Here is an 18,481-nt window from a genome sequence, read left to right on the forward strand (position 1 = left end):
CTAACGAAATCTTAATGCAGTTTTTGATGTTGTCTTTATTGCAACAGAACTTTCCTGTTTTTTTTGCATTGCTGGCACTATTGGTTTTAGCATATTTTTTTATGGGGTTTTTTTAGTACAATCAGGCAATAGTAACTCCCCTAGTAAGTGTTTTGACCAGAGGGACTGAGATGCCAAACTTAATTCAACTTAAAGTTCAGCTTCCAATAGGAAATCACCCCACAAGCAGTGGAAAGTATGTCTTTAAATATCTAATTGCCAGCACAGGTCTCACAGGCTGCATTTACACTGCCTCTGGAGTACCATCTGGTTACTTAATAATTTCAGGCCTGATTCTGACATGGCTCCTCACACTGCATGGTGTGCTCCACACTAGAAGGAAGCCTTCCTCAGTTGGATACTCTGTCACTCACCCTTAGCTCTGCTGGAAAAACCCCGAGTGATTTGTTATCTTCTTTGGCCCTGCTGAAGCTTAGGTAGGATAGTGCTGCATAGCACCTCTGTGGGTAAGACCTTTCTAGCAGCTGCTCACAGGAACAGCCCCTGTGTATTTGGCAAATGACTTTCAGGATCAGCGTCTGACTGCAAGGACTTTAGGGGTGAAGGGTGGTGAGTAGACGTACATTACCTTGTTTTTCCCCCAGTCACACGAACTGGCGCTCTTCCAGCAGGCCGGCTGGTGGCACTGTTAATCAGCTGCAGCAGCACATGTTGCTTTTCATCCTCCTTTCAGAGAGCAGGGCAGTGATCTCCAGCCTGGAAAAACGCTCCCTCTTTGCCAGAATTAAAACACCGATTATGCTTTTCTCTCTGCCAGCTTGACTGAACACGTAATTTCAGTCGGCAGACTCAAGGCTCTGTTCCTCCACCTATTCTTTTCCTGTATATTTACTGCCCTTCTTTAGAAGGTTTCATTCCCAAGTATTCCAGTGTGTGCAGGCTTGTTCCTCAGCTTCACACACACCTGTGGCCAAATCCCAGCCCACCTACAGGTTCTCTGGCCACCATGCAGTTACACATGGACAGGATTTGTCGTACGGCTGAGGCTCCCAGAATTAGTTGAAGTAGTGCATCTACCACCACTGTGGCCAGGTATTCCTATTTGAGGCCTCATGCTTTCTTTTATTTCTACAAGATGGTGGTGCCCTCCCTCCGTCCTGTGCCCCCCACCCTGCTATAACTGAGTTATAAAGGAGTGGAGGGTATGACTACTTGCCTGTTAATAGCCCTTACCTTCTAAGATAAGGTCCACAGGGGGCTGCCAGGTTCCTGGCACACACAGAGAAAAGGTCATGGTATGCAGTAGATTCTAACTTAGGGTCAAGTCAGACAAAAGATGTTCTCTGTTCCCCCTCTGGTCCTCTTGGCCTGTACAGATGAACTCTACCTTATTTTTTTCGCCCTTTAAATTTAGTTAGGAAATGTTTCTGCAGTGGGAGGACTTTGTTGTTGGGTATTTTTTCTTTTTTAAGCAATATTCTTTAAATCTGATGAACCCAAATAAAAGTTTTATCTCTATCTGCTACGGAATGGAAGTGAGATTAACTGAATCCTGAACTGGGCTTTGCAGAATCTCAGCCAAGTGAAGTTTTCCTAGTGTTTCCTACCCCCCACCATTTCTCTTTATTTGGGCAGAAATCATGTATTTTGGATAATGAATTATATAAAGGGCTCGGTAGCTTTTATGCAAGTTGTTATGCAAAATAAATGTGTCATGCTGTTTCTTCAGCTGTGCAGCAGTACGCATTTTCCCTTTCTAAATAACAACCACACCAAAAGGGAAGGAAGGTGTTCTTTTGTAGTTGTGTCCCTCTCGCCTCTCTCTTCCTCTAAACAAGATTTTCTGCAGCGTAAGAGCTGAAATGTGGCTCCTTGTGCATATCTCTCATTGCACGTTTACTTAAACTCTAGATGCACACTGCTAGATTGAGGTCAGTGGCACAGTGCAAGATCATGCACGGTTCAGATAAGCAATACAAACAGTTTCATCAGATAGAAACTATGAAGTGGCATCCAGTCTCAGTGAAGAACTTTCCTCTTCCCCCTGTGCTGGAGGCTCCAGCTGATGCCGTGTAGAAGTGGGCAGTAATTCAGAATGACATTTACACTTGTGCTGGGCTCAGCTCACGCTTATGTTTCTTACTTGACAAGGCACTGCCTCCAATTCTCAAAGCATTGTGCAGACAAATTCCATCTTTGGCCTGTAACTTAAAAATTATCTTTTCATTCTACTCAGGAAACAGTAAAAAGATGGAGAAACCAATCGGGTTTTGTGGACATGTGTAGATATGTGATTTTGTCACTGAATTTTGTCACAGACAAAAAATATCTGGGTATGTTATTGTGTGATGGGGAAGGAGGAGTCTGGATTTTGGGGAAAGAACGAGGAAGACTGGTTTCCAAGGTGATGAAGAAAATCTACAGCAAATTCAATGTCAGTATATTATCAAAAATACTGTACGTATGTCTCCAAATAAGGCAGAATCTGGCCCACAAAAATGATCAGTAGAAAAATAAAAGGTTAAGTAGATGGATTTATTTTAAAATAAGTGAATTTAATGGTGCTGGAGGAAAAAAAAAGAAAGCAAACCTTTGAGCAAAGAGATTACTTGAAAGTGTAACCTACATGCCAAGTAGAAGACTACATGCCATGAAGACCCATCACTTTGGAATAGATGATGCTAGAAGAGGCAGCATGGACCTTTATTTAGCTAATTTGACTGGATAGCAGGTCGGTCATGCATAGTGATCAGCAAATCAAAATGTAAAACAGTGATTTAAAACACTAAGGGATTTGTTATAAGAAGGGATAATGTCCACAATCCAGGAAATGCCTCTTCTGCTACATCTAAGATCACTTGTGTTCCACAGCTGTGACTGAAAATCCATCTCTCCCTGGTCTTCTGTCCAACTCATGCTTTTCAGAGTGAAAAATACAAGCCTGAGGAATGCAGTAGCAGGATTAGTAGAATTAGAGAATTGTATTTCTTCTAAACAAGCAGATCTCTGTATCATTTTGAATTCCCTGCATGATTGAGTTGGTGTGTGTTTTCTGTGCTGGACTCTACCATCCACCCATCTGTTTCATAGGTCTTTAACTGGACTTCTTTGAAAGCAACCAAGAAACTCTGCTAAGTCTGAATTTCTTCTACTATGCTGCACCAGTATCCACTCAAGAAGATTTAGAGAATTTCTAAATACTAGCTTCATACTAAAGGCACCTAGAACCTTCTGAAAATGCAATGAGGGCAAAAATTGTCTGGATTCTCATGTTTCATCCAGAAGAAGAATGTTCCTGCTTGTGCTTCCTAGGATTTTCTTGAGTATTTCTTCAAAGCTATGGATAGAAACAGTCCCCTCAAGGAACTACATGAATTGAGAATGCCAGTCATGTTTCTATTGGAAAAACAAAACAAAGGAGTGTTAAGGGAAGCCAGAAGCTGCTTCTTGTAAGATCTAAAAACATCTCGGTTTTTGCTGCCTTGAGCAGAAAATAAATCACTGCACCTTCTAGCCTTCCTCTGCTACTTCCAGTGAACTTGAGCCTGTAGCATTGGCATTCACATCATAAGGATTTTATTTTTTTTCTAAATAGGAGAAGAGACACAAGCTAGGAGCAAATCAAAGGTATTTATTATTTCATACCAGGCCACTGCAGAAAGAGATGACGAATCTGAGATCATATTCCTTTTCTGTGTGCCGCATCATGAAACAGGCCAAGTTTGGGCCTGGCTTCATATGAGTGTCCTACCTCTTCATCTGTCTGTCTGTGTGTGCATCTAAGAGCATGCCATAAAGCAGTGCCAGTCCATGTGCTTTACCACTTCCAGAACGTCTCTAAAACATCCCCTGGCCACTATGCCAGCAGGAATGGAAGAAGATCAAAACAGAAGGGAACTGAACAACGAGGGTATCTTGCATTACATGCAGACAGAGCACTGTCTGGACCAGAGACCATCTCTGTTTGACATGGACATACTGGAGTGAGTCCAGCATAGGTCCGCTAAAACGATTCAGGGATTGGAGCGTCAGACATACCAGGAAAGGCTGGGAGAGCTGGGGGTTTTTAGTCTTGAGAAGAGTAGGTTTCAGAGTGGAATCGATGTGTGCAAATGTGAATCAACACGTAGAAATACCTGATGGAAGGGAGTAAAAAAAAATTGAGTCAGACTCTTCTTGGTGGCATCCGATGAAAGGAAAAGAGGGAACAGCTAGCTACAAACTGAAATACTATGCAGGTGTTAAACACTGGAACAGGTTGGCCAGGGAGGTTATGGACTCTGTCTTTGGAGATGCTCAAAACCTGACTTGGCACAGCCCTGAGCAACCTGCTCTAGTTGACACTGTTCTGAGTGGGGAGACTGGATGGCCAACAGTCCATTCCAACTTAAATGATTCTCCTGTGAATCTATGAGCTCTGTTCTGGTTACTTAAAAAAACAAAGCAAAAAAAAACAACAACAAAAAAAAAAAAGCCACCCAACCGACTCTAATCTCACCTATTCTGTAGTGTACAGGAGCACTGCACTTTACAAATTTCTTAACTACGGCCTTACCAGACTGCCTGACTCACATGAAACACTTCCTTGTGTCTGAGTGGTTTAAACAGATGATGAGAGGTAAGCATACACAGCACCCCAGCATCTGCCTCTGAGCCCATCTTCAGTGTATTCCTCCTTTGCCAATATTCTGTGAAACAGCTTGACCTAGCTGGGTGCCAGCGGGCCTCACTGCTGGCTCTAACAGGCGTCTGCTCCAGCTAGGTTTGGACAGGGCGTAAGTGCTGGTCCTCCCTGAGGCTTGCATGCATCCTCAGCTTAGATCTCTTAGCAGTCTTTCCATGAGAGTATTGCAACAAGTCCTGCTGTTCCAGATGATTAAACTAGTATTAAGAAATCCTCTAAACCTTCTTGAGCAGCTGCTGGGGCAGCATAGTAGGAGAAGAAATACAGACTTGGCAGAGTTTCTTGGTTGCTTTCAAAGAAGTCCAGTTAAAGACCTTTGAAAAAGTCCCCCCTGTTGAAGTTTTTCCCCATGTCTCCGTAGCCTTTCAGGCAGGGCAGCATCTCCCCTTGTCATCATCCCCACGCAGAAGAGGTAAAAGCTTTCTCCTCGCACTGAGTCTCTCCCCTGCGCCAGGTGCATGGCCTGTAGAAACTGTGACCTGTTGCCTTTCTTCACGTTTCCCCTACCTCGGCGGGGGGGGAGGAAGCAAGCCCCCCTGCAACAGTCGAGCGGTGGGGAGCCGTTAGCAGCCGGGGAGGCCGAGAGGCAGGCTTTGGGCAGGGTGTCAGACGCTTTTCAGGGCAGGGCCATTGCCTGGAATGCAGCGGAGTACTCGGGCCTTGGGCAAGTTTAGACAACGTGTTGATGCATAATACAAGATGGAGCCTATCACTTGATATCGGCCTCTTTCAGGCAGTCACAGGCTCGGGTAAGCGTGTGCACCATGCAAAACAGGAGGTAATGTAACTACCAAATAAGAGTGGTGTGGAAATGTTTCTTCCAATTCCCAGTTGACTGTTCCATTGTAAAGTCATTCCATGTTGTAGAGATGTTGAGTAGGGGACACGCACCACAAATTGCCACTATTTTGGAAAAAGGGAGTGAGGGGAAAAATAAAAGATGCAGTCTACAGCAGACACAGTAATGCAACACAGAAGCTATCTGATAAGAATAATTTCAGTATCTTCTGCATTTGTTCCTCTGTTGACTGGTTTGTTCCTGAGTAGTTCAAAGCACGGGACTGGGATCTAGATTTCCTTCATGCATTTCTACCTGCTGGTTCATTGTACGGCCTGAAAATTTATCTATTTTTTAAAGAGTAAGACAGCCCAAAAGTGCAATGAAAAAGGAGCAACATTTGACTCCAGAAATGGTGACTTGCATGGCACGCAGAACTCTGCCAGTTTCCTTCCCAGCTACCCGGAGCTAAGCCACGTTAGGAATTTGGTGCCCAAGGCAGGCTTTGGGCAGCTTGTGAGTGGCTTCAGGCAACCCGGGCCCTTCTCCTGGGGGGGCAGGAGGTCCTTCCTCACTGTAGACCTCTTGTGACCAGGGGCAAAGCGTGCCGCAGCTGCAGGCTATGGGTGGAGGAGCAGAGCAAGCGGTCCGGAAGGCTAGGCGTTACAGTGCCTAGCAGGACACCTAGCCTTGGAGAAAAACTAAGGACGCGGTCGTCCAGGATGGGAGAGCTCCAAGGGACTGGTCTTCCTGCTGGAGTGTGGCAGCGTAAGGGCGGGCGAGGAGCAAGGCCGGGCGGGGGAGAGCGGTAGAGCCGGAGGGGTGGGGGGGTTCGGGAGGTGGGCACCGGGGGGGGCTCTGGAGAGTTGCGGCGGCAGGGGGATGAGAGGGAGGGAGCGTACGAGCGCTTGAGAGGCAGAGCTGCAGGGAGAGGTGCCGAAGGGTGAGGCCAGGCCTCGGAGGGGGGGGGGGGGGGCGAGCGGCGGCTCCAGCCCCGGCTCCCCACCGGCTACGGCCGCAAGGAGCTGCCGGCAGGGCCGGGGGGGGGTCCCGGGGGGGGGGTCCCGGGGCGGGGGGGGGGGTAGCGGGGAGGGATGCCGCGCCCGGGGGCGGTGGCTGCGGCGGGGGAGGGCCGGGGTGCGGGGCGGTGCCGGGCACAGGAAGCGGAAAGCGGCGGCGGCGGCAGCAGCGACGGCGGCCGCCGCCGTGGGGGAAAGCGGCGGGTCGGTGCCGGGAGCGGCATGGGGCGGCCGCGGGAGGGAGGTGAGCCCATCCGTCTGTCCTGCCCGCCCGCTTGTCTGTCTTGTGTGTGCGGGATGGGGATGGGGGGGGGGGGGGGGGGGGCGGCGACGCCCTCCCGCCCCGGGGACCCCCCCCCCGGGGTGCCCGGGCCGGGGCGGCGGGAGCAGGCGCCGGGGGTCCGTCCCCGGCCGGGGTGCGGGGGGGGGGGGCTGGCTGAGAGCCCGGCCGGGCTCCGGTGATGCTGGCTGCAGGAATTTGGGGGTGCGGGGGAACACCCCGCTTCGCCCGACGCTTTGCGGGGCGGCTGGGCGCCGGTTCCCGTGGCTGGGCGGAGCGGGGAGGCGGGCGGGGGCGGCCGCCGGGCCTCCCTGCCCCTGGCCGGGGCTCTGCCCGGCAGCCTGGGCGCTGCCCTCGCCCGCCGTGAGGCTGCCGCGGCCGCGGGTCCCGGCTCCCGTGCCGCGGGCCGGAGAGAGCTCGGCTTCCCCGGGGTGAGACCCTCCAACGCCGGCGAGGGCCGTAGGTGGTAGCCCCTCACGGTGGGCAGCGGTTTTTTCTGCCAAGCCTCGCCTTTGAAGGAACCCGTGCCGCTGTTAGTGCGCCGGCAGGAGTGAATTCCCGCCGGTGCGAAAGCTCTGCGGACGCCTCGGCTGCCCAGGCCGTGTGAAACGAGGCGCTTTATGCCTGGACTCGTCCCGCTGGACAGCACGGGGGTCGCAACCGGGGGGAGGGAGGGCACAGTCACACCTCTCTGCTTAGAGGCTGGCCTGGTCACCCCGGGTGATGCCCCAAGTCGTGGGCTCGCAGGACTGAGCGGTTGTTTCCGTTCCGCAAGTTACAGCGTGGGGAAGCTCCAGCTCGCGTGGCCGGAGATAAATCCGCTCCAACGACAGCCGCCGAGGGGAGAATCTCCTTCTGCCTTGGCAGAGGTGGCCTGGGGTGCATACCGGAACGCTTCTGAGCGTGCCCAACAGAGAGCAAAGCTGTTGCGTTAGCCGTTCCGTCTCGGTAACGGCACGCTTTTGGAGAGCCGCTGGGAAGCAACATTGGTTTCTTATTTAGAAGCCTGTCAGGGTTGGAAACTGGCTCTCCTACGCCGAGGGCTGAACGCTTTGAGTCGCGGGGTTATGAAAGCGTAAATGACTCGGTGGCAGGGGTTTTGCTCTGGGGAGGCGGACTTGGCGGTTCTATGGCTGTTTGAAGCAGCGAGGTGTTTTGGCCCTGGGTTTGTCAATAACGTATTGCCCACGAGATCTTCGCAGCTATGAAGAGTTAGGAAATTAAGTCGCGCTGGCTGGAAGAGCAAATTAGGATGCTGCACTTTCAGTAGAGAAACCTTGTGTAGTTTATAGCCTTTAATGCTGTGGCTAAAAGTAAACTTTGAAAATAAGGTGCAGGTACTGCCTGCTTGGATAGGCAGAGTCTGAAGAGTCTTGTAAGAGTCTTTCCCCTGCTTGTTTCAGTAAAGCTGCAGGTCTTTAAACATCAGTAAACTGTGTTCCTGTGCACGGTCCCAGGTGCTCTAGTATCACGAGGGTGAGGCCACAATACCTTCGGCTGTGTTGCATGGCTCTAGGGTAAAGAGGTGCCCCTGAAGGCCTAGGAACACAGGAGACAGAGGCGAGGAAGCACAGGCTTTCACCCGTCTGGCTGGGTTGGCCCCTGACGTATAATTTGCATGACAGACTGGAATGCTGGTTGTGCTCCAGAAACTTGGACAGCACAGATTTGGTTCTTGAAGTGGGCAAAGGACATCTTCCAGGGAGGTGCTTCTGCTTCACCAGTGGGTCCCGTGCAGAGAACTTCCCGACTTCCAGCTGTGTAACAGGGAGGCAAGAGGCTGGGGCTTACTCCCTAGAAACACGGCTTGCTTGGGTGGTGGTTTTAGCCAGGCATTCCTGTTGTCAGTTGAAACAGCCTCACTGTGTTTTCAGTCCTGTGTTGTTGCATGTTCTGATTAAAAACCCAGGTGGATTGGTTCAATAAACCCAAGTGACTTTTCTTTTTGAAATATCCATGTCATGGACTAATGGCTTTCAGCCTAGGGCCTGGAAATTCCCAGGGGTCTATGAAATCTTTCTAAGAAGCCTCTGAGAAGCAGAAGAAAAGAGAACCTATTGCTAGAGGGCTTGAATTTGCTGACTGCTAAACATTTGTTTAGGATGAGGGGCCTGCAAATCAAGAGCCACTGTCGTAGAGTAAAAGCCCTGGGTTATATATATGTGTATATATATATATATATATATATAAGGCCAAAATTAACCTTATTTGATGACAAGCAAAAATAAATAGAAAGCTTTTAGAAAAAAACCTTGCTTCCCAAATCTTGTTGGCTGTTAAAACTGAAAGCCTTGGCTTTGCAAGTAGATCAGCATGGGTGAACTTCTGTGCTTACAGATCAAATTGCTGGATTGGGGCCTGCTCGGGAAATTCAAAAGCAAAAGGTTCCTGTGGCATTGCTCATAGGTCTTACTATATATGCAGTTGAACATGGCAAGTTACGTAACTTCTCGTTTTTCTGAAGTGAATAATAGGAACACGCTGCAGCCGTACCGTGCAGCCGAGTTAATGCCAGAGTTGTAAGGCTTCCTCACTGCTTAGACATCTTTTAATTATTCTTGAACCCTAACGCTGTCCCATAGCTTAGTGCTTGTAGTTCTGCCTGTTTAATTTGTAAAGCTCTTCGTTTCACTAAGCGAATAAAAAAGATTTCTCAGTGCAATAGCTCGTGGTCCTCCGTTACCCTATAGACAGCTGGTGCTGTTTAACAAGTGAGGCTGACAGCGTGCGGAGCTGAATGTGCGCACATCCTCACGGACACTTATGGCTGCTTGTGTTCCAGATGGCACTTCCAAATATATGTAACTTCATGAACCGACTGGTAAATCAACTCTAATTGATTGCAAGTTTTAAACAGAGTAAGATTGAAACTGTACAGACAAGGATTTCAAAGCTGAACTGCTTTGGAGTTATTTGCCTCAACTTCACAGGGGAAAATCCATCGGGGAAAGCAGGGGATGTAAAAGAGTGCTCTTGTTTGCATTTGCCCTCTTTGATTTAAAGATGTAACTTGCTCTTTTAAATTTCCCTTGGGCTAGGAGCCAAACTGTGCTCCCTTGAAGACAATCACAAAGCGAACTTCATTGGAAATGGGATTGGGCTCCCAGCGTGGAAAATAGCAATTCAAAAGAACTCTTTTTGGAGATTTATGAGCATATGAAAAGAGGGAGTTACAATGAGTTGTGTAGCTGCGTAGAAACTGTAATTACAGTGATCTCTGTGGTATTCAGGGGTAACTGCATTTCTCCACCGTCTTGCAGGATGCGGCCATCCTTCTTGTCAGAATAGGGTCCCAAAATTTCCTTTGGGGCAGCCTTAGCATTGTTTTCCATCTAGTGCTTGGCATCCTTCTGTCATTGGTGAGTAAGGGAAAGGCAAATTGAGAGTGCTGGCCCTACTGGGAGCAAAGTGCTGGGTGTGCAGTTACACAATTGTTGTGGTTGGAGCGGAGGAGGCATTCCCATCTCCCCCCGAGCTGTTCGCTTGCGCTGCTCTTCACCCTGGTGTTGGTTTTGCTGTTTGGGGCTGTGCTGTGAACTAGGTCACGGAAAGGATCCAAGACAAAAGCGTGGCAAGGGGGAGAAAAGGGACTTTTTGTTTTGTTTTCCAGCAGTGCTGTTTGCCTGCTGAGAATTGTGTTGACACAACCAAAAGTGGTGCAGCATGGTGTGGAGGTGGAAGCTACTAACACCGGCTTTCTTGTCAACGCCGAAAAACAGTGCAACTGTACCCTTGGGCTGGAGGAGTTTTCTTTCACTCAGGGCCAGAAGCTCTGCAAACAGACCATGCCTTCAGTGGAGTCCTGTGAGATGTAATGATCATTTGTGAAGCCGTTTCAGTTGGCTAAATTGGCCTCTTGGTTCATACTTGTTTCTGAAGGGATGGGGCTGCTTCTTTTTGCAGGACAGTTGTCCTTGTCCAGGGTGGTAGGGTAAGAATCATTATTAGGAGTGATTTAGTAGTGAAGGTCTTAAAAGACTGTGCTTAGTTTGGATATGGTTGTGCTATGAAGGATTCATGTACAGCTTCTCATCTCTAGCTTTGCTCAGGCTCTAACGGTGGGCACTGCTGGGGTGGTGGCTAATTCAGCGTTGACTTCTGTCTGTGCCAACCTGGAGGTGTGGTTTAACATGTTAGTTGTCTTTTGGTCCCCTCCCTACCTCTTCCCCAGTAGTTCCAGAAGCCTTTTTTTGGGGTAAGGCTGGTCCCCTTCTGTTGTAAAATAGAGCAGGAGGTAGGTAACCTGCTTGGCTTGGCTATGAGGAGTGTGTGTTTGGACTGTGCTCCTTCCTCCTTGGTTTCTTCATCTGATCCTGCTCAGACTGGGAGTGGAGTCCAGCTAGCAGCCCTGGCCAAATCTAGGAAGCCTTCTCGATGCTCAGCCTCGGTTGTGCACCAGACAAAGCCGGTGGTCTTCTGCTTTTTCCAGCTGAAGGTGGGCAGATAGATTTTATTCCAGGCAGCCTTGGCAGGAAGAGCTATTTAGCCACTGGTGTGTCCTGCAGCTGGGGCAAGGGGGTGGTTCAGGGTCCCCAAGTTCATCATACTGCTTTTGACAACAATCCAGGAGACTTAATGTTTTTGGGGGGGCCGCCCTGTTGACTTTTCATAGAGCTGTGTCAAAACCGTTGCTCTTGTTTACACAGAAGAAGAAAGTTGGCATGATCCAGCCTGCCCCAGCGTTCCTGTGTTGGTCTTCCCATGAGTCTGCTTTCCCTGCCTGGTGCCCAGCACTGCCTTGCTTCACCCACCTTGAAATGGGCACTGCTGGTTTGTGATTCCTGTCTAGGCAGCCCGTGCATTTCCACAGCAGCCTCTACCTGGCTGAAATGTTCTCTGACATCTCCTGAGAAGTGTGACCCTGTGCTGCCGGGGGTGAGAGGGGTCAGAAGAGGAGCTCTGTTTCCAGTCCCTGTCTCGGCTCCGATTCTTCTATCTGGGAGCTGGGGGAAAGTTCTTTTATGTGGTTAGAGGAAAAGGCTAGACGTTGGTACTTTTCCTAGAAGCCTAAGAAAAATGCATAACCCTTACTGATGCGTGCTGGCAGCAATCCTTACTTTTCCAATTCCTGTAATGTGATGGTGTATATATTTGTGAAGACAGTGGTTGTTCTCAAAGGGAGGCCAGTAACATCACAGTCAGTGGTTTAAGCCTATAATACTCATTACCACCTTTTGTACAACTGAGTATGTTTCTGATTTGTAATGCCTAATGATTGCAAGGTCCTGTGTAGCCATCTCCTTTGTTGATATCATAGCACTTTTTGAAGGTAGGGGGGTGGTGGCCTCACCCCCCATTTACTGGAGAAGAAAAGACACAGAGGAAGGATTTTTCTGTGGTTGCCTAGCAGGACAGTAACAGAACAGAGGTAAAAATCGGCTTTAATAAGTCCCAGCCTATTGCTGGAGCCATAAGCTACAGGCTGTGTGCAAGTCTAGGGAGTTAACGAGTGTTAACATCATGTGTCCCAGGCTGGAGGATTTTTATTCCTGTTACAGGAATGATGCCATTTCCCAAACTGTGCCGTGCCTTGGCTTTATATTTCACTGTGTTTAAATCCATCCTCATTCCTCCCCTCTGAAAACTGGGCCTTACATTCCCATCCTTATTCATCCTTCCTAGATTCTCTGCTGCCTTTAAGGAGTTTTCTTGAGGCATGATATGCACATAAAGCTTGGGAATTCCTGTACACAAAAGGTTCCCCCTGCCTTCTCCTTTCCAAGAGCCTTGGCAAGCCCGAGTGTTGTGCAAATACCTGCAGCTCCCGATGCAGTGGGAACGCTTCTGTACTTTGTTGCAGATTGCACCGTCAGCCAAGGAGCCCTGTGGGGAAGAGACTTCATACTTTGGCACGGCTTGCATGTGGTAGAGCTCTCTGCTCGGTTACAAGATTTTCTGGAGGTGTTAGTGGAGGAATCTTACTGCTGGAAAGAATAGTTGGCCAGGTATAAAGCCCGATTTCTGTTGCTGTCCCTCTGTGTTTGGGGAGGGAGAGGGCTGAAAGCAATGGTTGACTGTTTTATTGCTAACAGCTTTCAAAACTGCTGTGAGAATAAAATAATGGAGGGATCTAATTTAATTTTAAAGCAGTCTTTGCCCGCTCTGAAAGTACAGCACGGCTGTAGTCTTGTGTTGGCTGGAGGCAGCAGTCATCTGGGCAGGAGGCATGTGAGAGTGCTGTGTGCCAAACGCTGGGCTGTGCCAAGGTACCTCCATCTGTAGCTGCAACCCCTCCATCTGCACCTCTTTACCATTTGCATGCCTTTCCCCAAACCAGTGACTAACTCCCTTCCTTTCCATTTCCCTTCTCACCTAACACAGGATGTGGATGTGGGTTTGGAAAGCAGGATGGCATCTACCCTTCTTCCCCACGGGGTTTGGGTTTTTTGACATGTCACTGTTGGGAATTGTTCTGATGTCGCCCTGCTCCTGTCCCAAAAAACATGACCCTCTTCTGCCCTTTACGGATGGGACTTCAGCTTCTGCTCCAAATGGAAGTACGCTGTAAGAAGTGTTGGCCCATATAAGCTAGATGTGATCTCTAATCAGCTCTCCCCTGTGTTCTTAGTATGTGTATATATAGAGACAATTTTTAATAAAGTTCAATTCATCAAGGCCCAAATTAGCTTCTGGAGGCAAAGATTACAAAGAAAGGGAGGTGCTTATAGTGCCATTGATTGTATAGTAACTAGTGCTTGTAAAACGGGCACACCTTGCAGTTGTGAAAACAAAGCAGGTTCAGACATGGTGGTCTGATCCTCTCCTGCATTTCTCCTAGGAAAGTCACCCTCACCCCCCACCCCTTCCCTCTCTATGTAGGCTATAATGCTGATATTCTCAGTCTGGGGGTATTGGAGCTGTATGTTACACAAGTGAAGTGATGGGGGTTGGGGAAGTCAAGCCCAGTACCTTTTCTGGGGGTGAATTTTTGTATCTAGGCTGCTGAGCCTTCTCCGAGTCACTGTCTTTTCCAGGCCATTTATGCCGTTTCTTCTGGATTTTTAGATTAGTAGGCTAGACTTTGCAAAGCAGAGGTATGTTATCAGTTTATTTAAAACTCTACAAATGCGTGTATTTCACCAGACTGGAGAGGGAGATATCGGCCAGGAGAAGCTTGTGAATTGGGTACCGTGTGCTGAGTGGCGACATGTGGCCAGGGTGAGGGAATTGCTGCAGTAGGAATGATGTCTTGCTTTGCTTAGTGTGCGCTTCCATGCCTGTTTCCCTTTCCTTAGGTCGATCGTGAGGAGCTGAGCACCCTCCCTCCCTTCCGCTCTGGTCCGATTCCTTGTAAGTGAAGCTCACTCGCTCTGAGGACCAAACCTCACTGATGACTGGGAAGCAAAGAGTACCCAGGAAAGCACTTTTACCACGGACTCCATCTCAGGAGCACGAGGAACTTGTCTTCTAAGTAAAATCTGTGCCCCTTCTGTGCAGGCCCCATGTCTGCTGCAATGGATACAGAATCGACATATTCGGGATACTCCCACTACTCAGGTCACTCCAAAAAAGCCCACAGACAAGGGTAAGGAAATGTTTATTTTTAATTACTTACTGCTCTAAACTAGGACGTGTGCCGGGGGGGGGGGGGGAATGTAAGCCAGGATGAAATCAGTGGGGCCACAGCTCTGGAGGAGATACATGTGGAGAGTCCTCATGAAGAACCCGGTGAGGATATTGGAAGCAATAATGCTGCTAATTTAATTGTATTCAACCTGTTGGATGCATGCTGGGGTCACATATGGCCAGAAGGATTGGGATGGCACCAGCAGAATGGAAAGATCACTTAACTCTGCTCTTAAAGTGCAAGGGTTGAGTAGTCTCTGGGGACAAGACATGTCAGACTTCCTAAACTGATAATTGCCCATTGTTTTCTCTTCTGATGCCATTTCTTTATTGTGTAACAGTAGGGTCTCCTATCTCTCCCCACCATCCTCCTGGCTACTCTGTTGCTGGTGTACTGGGTATTTTAAATAGAATTTGAGTGGTACTTGAGTCCACAACAAGTCCTTTATCAGCCTTGATTGGATTAGAACTGGGGCTTTTCTGAACTTGAATATCAAGTCCTCTCTGTTGTGGTAGTTTAGCAGCCTCAAAAAACAGCTTGCTCTGAAACTTTTGATTACTTGGGAACATTATCCTTTTATTTTGTTCCTGCATCATCATTAGTTTTACATGTAAAATGCGTGCCTCTTACAGTCTTTGCAACTGAGAACTGAGCTGGTCCAAAATAACTTTGCATTTCAGAAGCAATTATCCTGTGTGGTTGGAAAAAGAATTCTTCCATGAAATGCAGGCTCTTTGCTCTCAGTCCAGTTATTGAGTAAAACATCTCTTGTTTGCCCTTTCTTTCCCTTCTTTAACACCCCAAGCCCCAATATGGATTGCCCTTTGAAGCTCAGAATGCCACATGGAAAGATGCCTTCAGAGTTCCCAAAGCAACATAAAAATCGTGGAGCCTCTTACTCTGGACAGGAAAAAAGTCTCCTTCCATGAAACCTTTGGGCTTTGGTAATTCCAAGAGAGATGCAGTGGCGAGAGCAGAGCTGGGATGCTGGATGCTCCTGAGCTTTAAGTCAGCCCCTGTGCAAAGGCTGCTTTCCTGCCTGGGTAGGAAGGGGGAGGAAAATACTGGTGGGGCATAAATCATCTTGAGACATTCTTGAGATAACGTCTTGAGATGTTGAGAAGCCGTGAGGTCCGCAGGGGTACTCTGGAAGTGAGCACTAGCCTGGAACCCTTGATGTTCTTGCTCTCTTTGTAAGAGGCTAAGTGAGGGGTTACTAACTTGTGGAAATAAACTTCACCAATTGTCCTACAGCGTTGTGGTCCTAGTTGACAAGACTCTCTGTTGCAGGAACTAAAGCTGTCTTGATTAATTCCTTCTGTTAACTGTATGTGTCCCCGTGAGACACTTTATTCCAGATGGAGAGCTGCGTGGACCAGTGAATACCAAATGGAGTTGCCAGTCGTTTTGAAAATGCAAGCTTCCCTTTAAAGTGCAGCACTGGCAGAAGCTGTTTTTAGAAAAGAGGAGGTGGTGGGGATGTACCCTTGTCCCTTTTGCCCCCCTCTCCAATCACTGAGAGGGTAGACTGTCCCAGCCACCAGGCTGTAGGCTGCTCTGGGCAAGGTCCCTGTCTACCTCTTCCGAAGCTCGTTTTGTCAAAGATTGGGTCAATACTGATCAAGAGATGGGAGAGCATGACTGCGATCTAATGCTTGGGGCACTCGCCGCAGGTAGAGGTGTGGCAGATTCCAGGCCCTGCTCCAGAAACTACCTGGTAACGTTGTTCTCCTCTTGCTCTGTTTGGAAAAGGAGTCGGGACAGGCACAAATCGCCGCGAAGCAAAGATGGCAGCCGGTCTGAGAAGTCCGTCACCATCCAGACACCTCCTGCGGAGCCGCTGCTTGGGAACGATGCCTCTCGGGCAGAGGAGGGCCAGGTAAGGACAGAGCGAAAGCAAAAGCATGGACTGTGGTTTCTGGAACAGCGCGTATAACGCGCCGGCACGTGAGTAGGAAAAAAGGGTCGCTCACATGCTGTTAGTAATCAAGACTTATGGGTACCCGTTATTCAGGCATAAAGGCAAGGTCTCGATCAGTTCTGTGTTTTTCTAAAAGCATTATTTTTGACTATTCAGGCAAGGTCTCGATCAGTTCTGTCTTTTTCTAAAAGCATTATTTTTGACAGCACCAGGGCTGATGGGGACGCTCCTGGGGCACTAATTCGCCTCTGTCTCCAGAGCGTCACCTGCCAAGCTCTGTAGAAACATCTGTTTCCATCATCTGACTGTGCATTATTCAGGTCAGTGGTTTCACCTGTATGTGCACTTCTGTTTTTAAGCAGGATTTGCTCTAGGTAATCATGTAAAGCATATTAGAACCAGGATCCCAGTAGGGAAAGGCAACAAGAAATGTAAAACTAACGTGAAATAACTGAGAGGGAAGGTGAACTCAGTGCAAGCTAGTGCATTAACACTGGGGTTAAATCAAGAATGGAATAATGCTGAGTTTAGATTGCACCTAGGATGGATCCAGTACACTCTCTGCTTTAGCAGTTGATATGAAGGTGCATATTAATTTTTAAAGAATGGCTGATGCTGCAAGACATAGAATGCAGGATGTCTCAGTGCCTCCTGGGCTGGATTTGGGGTGTGTTAGTCCTTGGCTGTGAGGCTCCACATCTGCCCTTTCAAAAAAAAAAAAAAAAAAAAAAATTGATACCCAGTTTGCACCCAAACTCTGTATGGTAATACTGGTAACAGTACTGATGAAGCGGCTGGTGGGCTGACTTCATGTACTGCTGTTTGGTATTTTGTAATCAGATGCTTCTTTTCATGAGTCCCACCTATTACTTCAAATAGATCTAAAGGTCCTGGTGAGCTCTTAAGCCTGTGTTTGCATGCAAACCTCCGCAATGTGAATTAAAGCCAAAGCAAAATAAGTTGATGAATGAGCAAGACTTTTCTCCTAGGGAGCAGATTGCCCTGAGTTGGGTCCAACAACTTTGCACCACTAGAGATTGAGACTTATATTTCCATATAACTGCGCATTTTTTTGTTCATGCCACTTAAAGTGGGAAGAGCTGTTACAAGAGGCAGACTGAGACTAGGGTTGCCTGTTGTCTTCTGGGCTGTAGCCTTAAGATGCTGTGGTGTTTCTGTCCCTTCTGTCTTCTTCACAGTTTCTCAGCTCATCAAATGGAGGAAACAGAGCTATTTCATGCATAAACATAAAATAGTTGAAATGCTTAGATTGCTTTACTGGAGACACTGGCAAAGAGGGAAATGTGATAGGATTATGCTGCCTTTCAGGACATACTACACTGCGGATACCTCTTCTGGGGCCTCTGTTTTGGTGAGAAGTGACTCAAACCCTCATATTAATTCAAGATGCTGACTGTTTACGGTTGGCCTGCCTCAAAGCCCTACTGCTCTAGGCATGGGAGGTATTCATGTATTGGAGTGCGTTAGAAGTTAAGTCCCCAAAGTTGTTCGAAGTAGTCGTGCTGCTTCTGTCTACTCCTTTCCTAAAGATTCTTGAAGACTCTTTATCTCTTTTGAAGCAGTAAATAATGTCTGTTTCTTAAAAACAAAATGCTTTGATCAGCACGTGTAGCTGCAGGAGTCTGGGGGAAGGTATAAATCCTATTGATGACACAGGCTGCAGGAAGAGACACAATCAGGAGGGTAGGAGGAAGAGCAAAATGTGCACTTCTGAATGAGCATTGTAGCTGCAAAGGTGTCAGGTGCCAAGCAACAAAGCGCCTGCGTTGCCACTGTTTGGCAGTGTATATTTGTGGGAAGCGTCAGGAGTCTTGATGTGCATGAGTCACTCCAGCAGCAGCTGTGAGTCAAATCCATACATGTTAGTGTAACTCTCTGGCTGTGCCAGCACCGGGAAGGAGCAATTGGAGGCATCGTGGGATTGGAGAACTGGCTTGCAGAAGTCCTCTGATACTAGCTAGGGAAGAAATGAGACTTTCAGGAAACGTAAGCTGAAGCTTGGCTATATGGCGACTGTATTTCAGGTAGGCTTCTTTGTGGCTGAGTGGCTTCTGACAATGTCCTAGACTCTAATTCCAGAGCTACTTGGGAGTCTAGGATCCTCTAAACTTAAAGCCTTATACCTGAAAGTATCCTCTGTGACCACCTGTGACTTGTGGTTAGAACTTTCATTAGAATGTCATCTATTGAGGGCAGCTCTACTGTCAAGGA

General features: G+C 48.2%; 1 protein-coding gene across 1 annotated transcript in view; it reads left to right on the forward strand.

The window, feature by feature from the left end:
- Window positions 1–6,628: 6,628 nt before the first annotated feature.
- Window positions 6,629–18,481, forward strand: part of VANGL1 (VANGL planar cell polarity protein 1) — a 45,522-nt gene continuing 33,669 nt past the window's right edge. The window contains 3 exon segments of the mRNA XM_033005186.2: window positions 6,629–6,725; window positions 13,997–14,286; window positions 16,081–16,207. Coding sequence (XP_032861077.1) covers window positions 14,204–14,286; window positions 16,081–16,207 — 210 coding nt within the window. The 5' untranslated portion in view covers window positions 6,629–6,725; window positions 13,997–14,203.

This window comes from Tyto alba, unplaced genomic scaffold (genome assembly GCF_018691265.1).
Source record: "Tyto alba isolate M040663 unplaced genomic scaffold, T.alba_DEE_v4.0 Super-Scaffold_14, whole genome shotgun sequence".
NCBI lineage: Eukaryota > Metazoa > Chordata > Aves > Strigiformes > Tytonidae > Tyto > Tyto alba.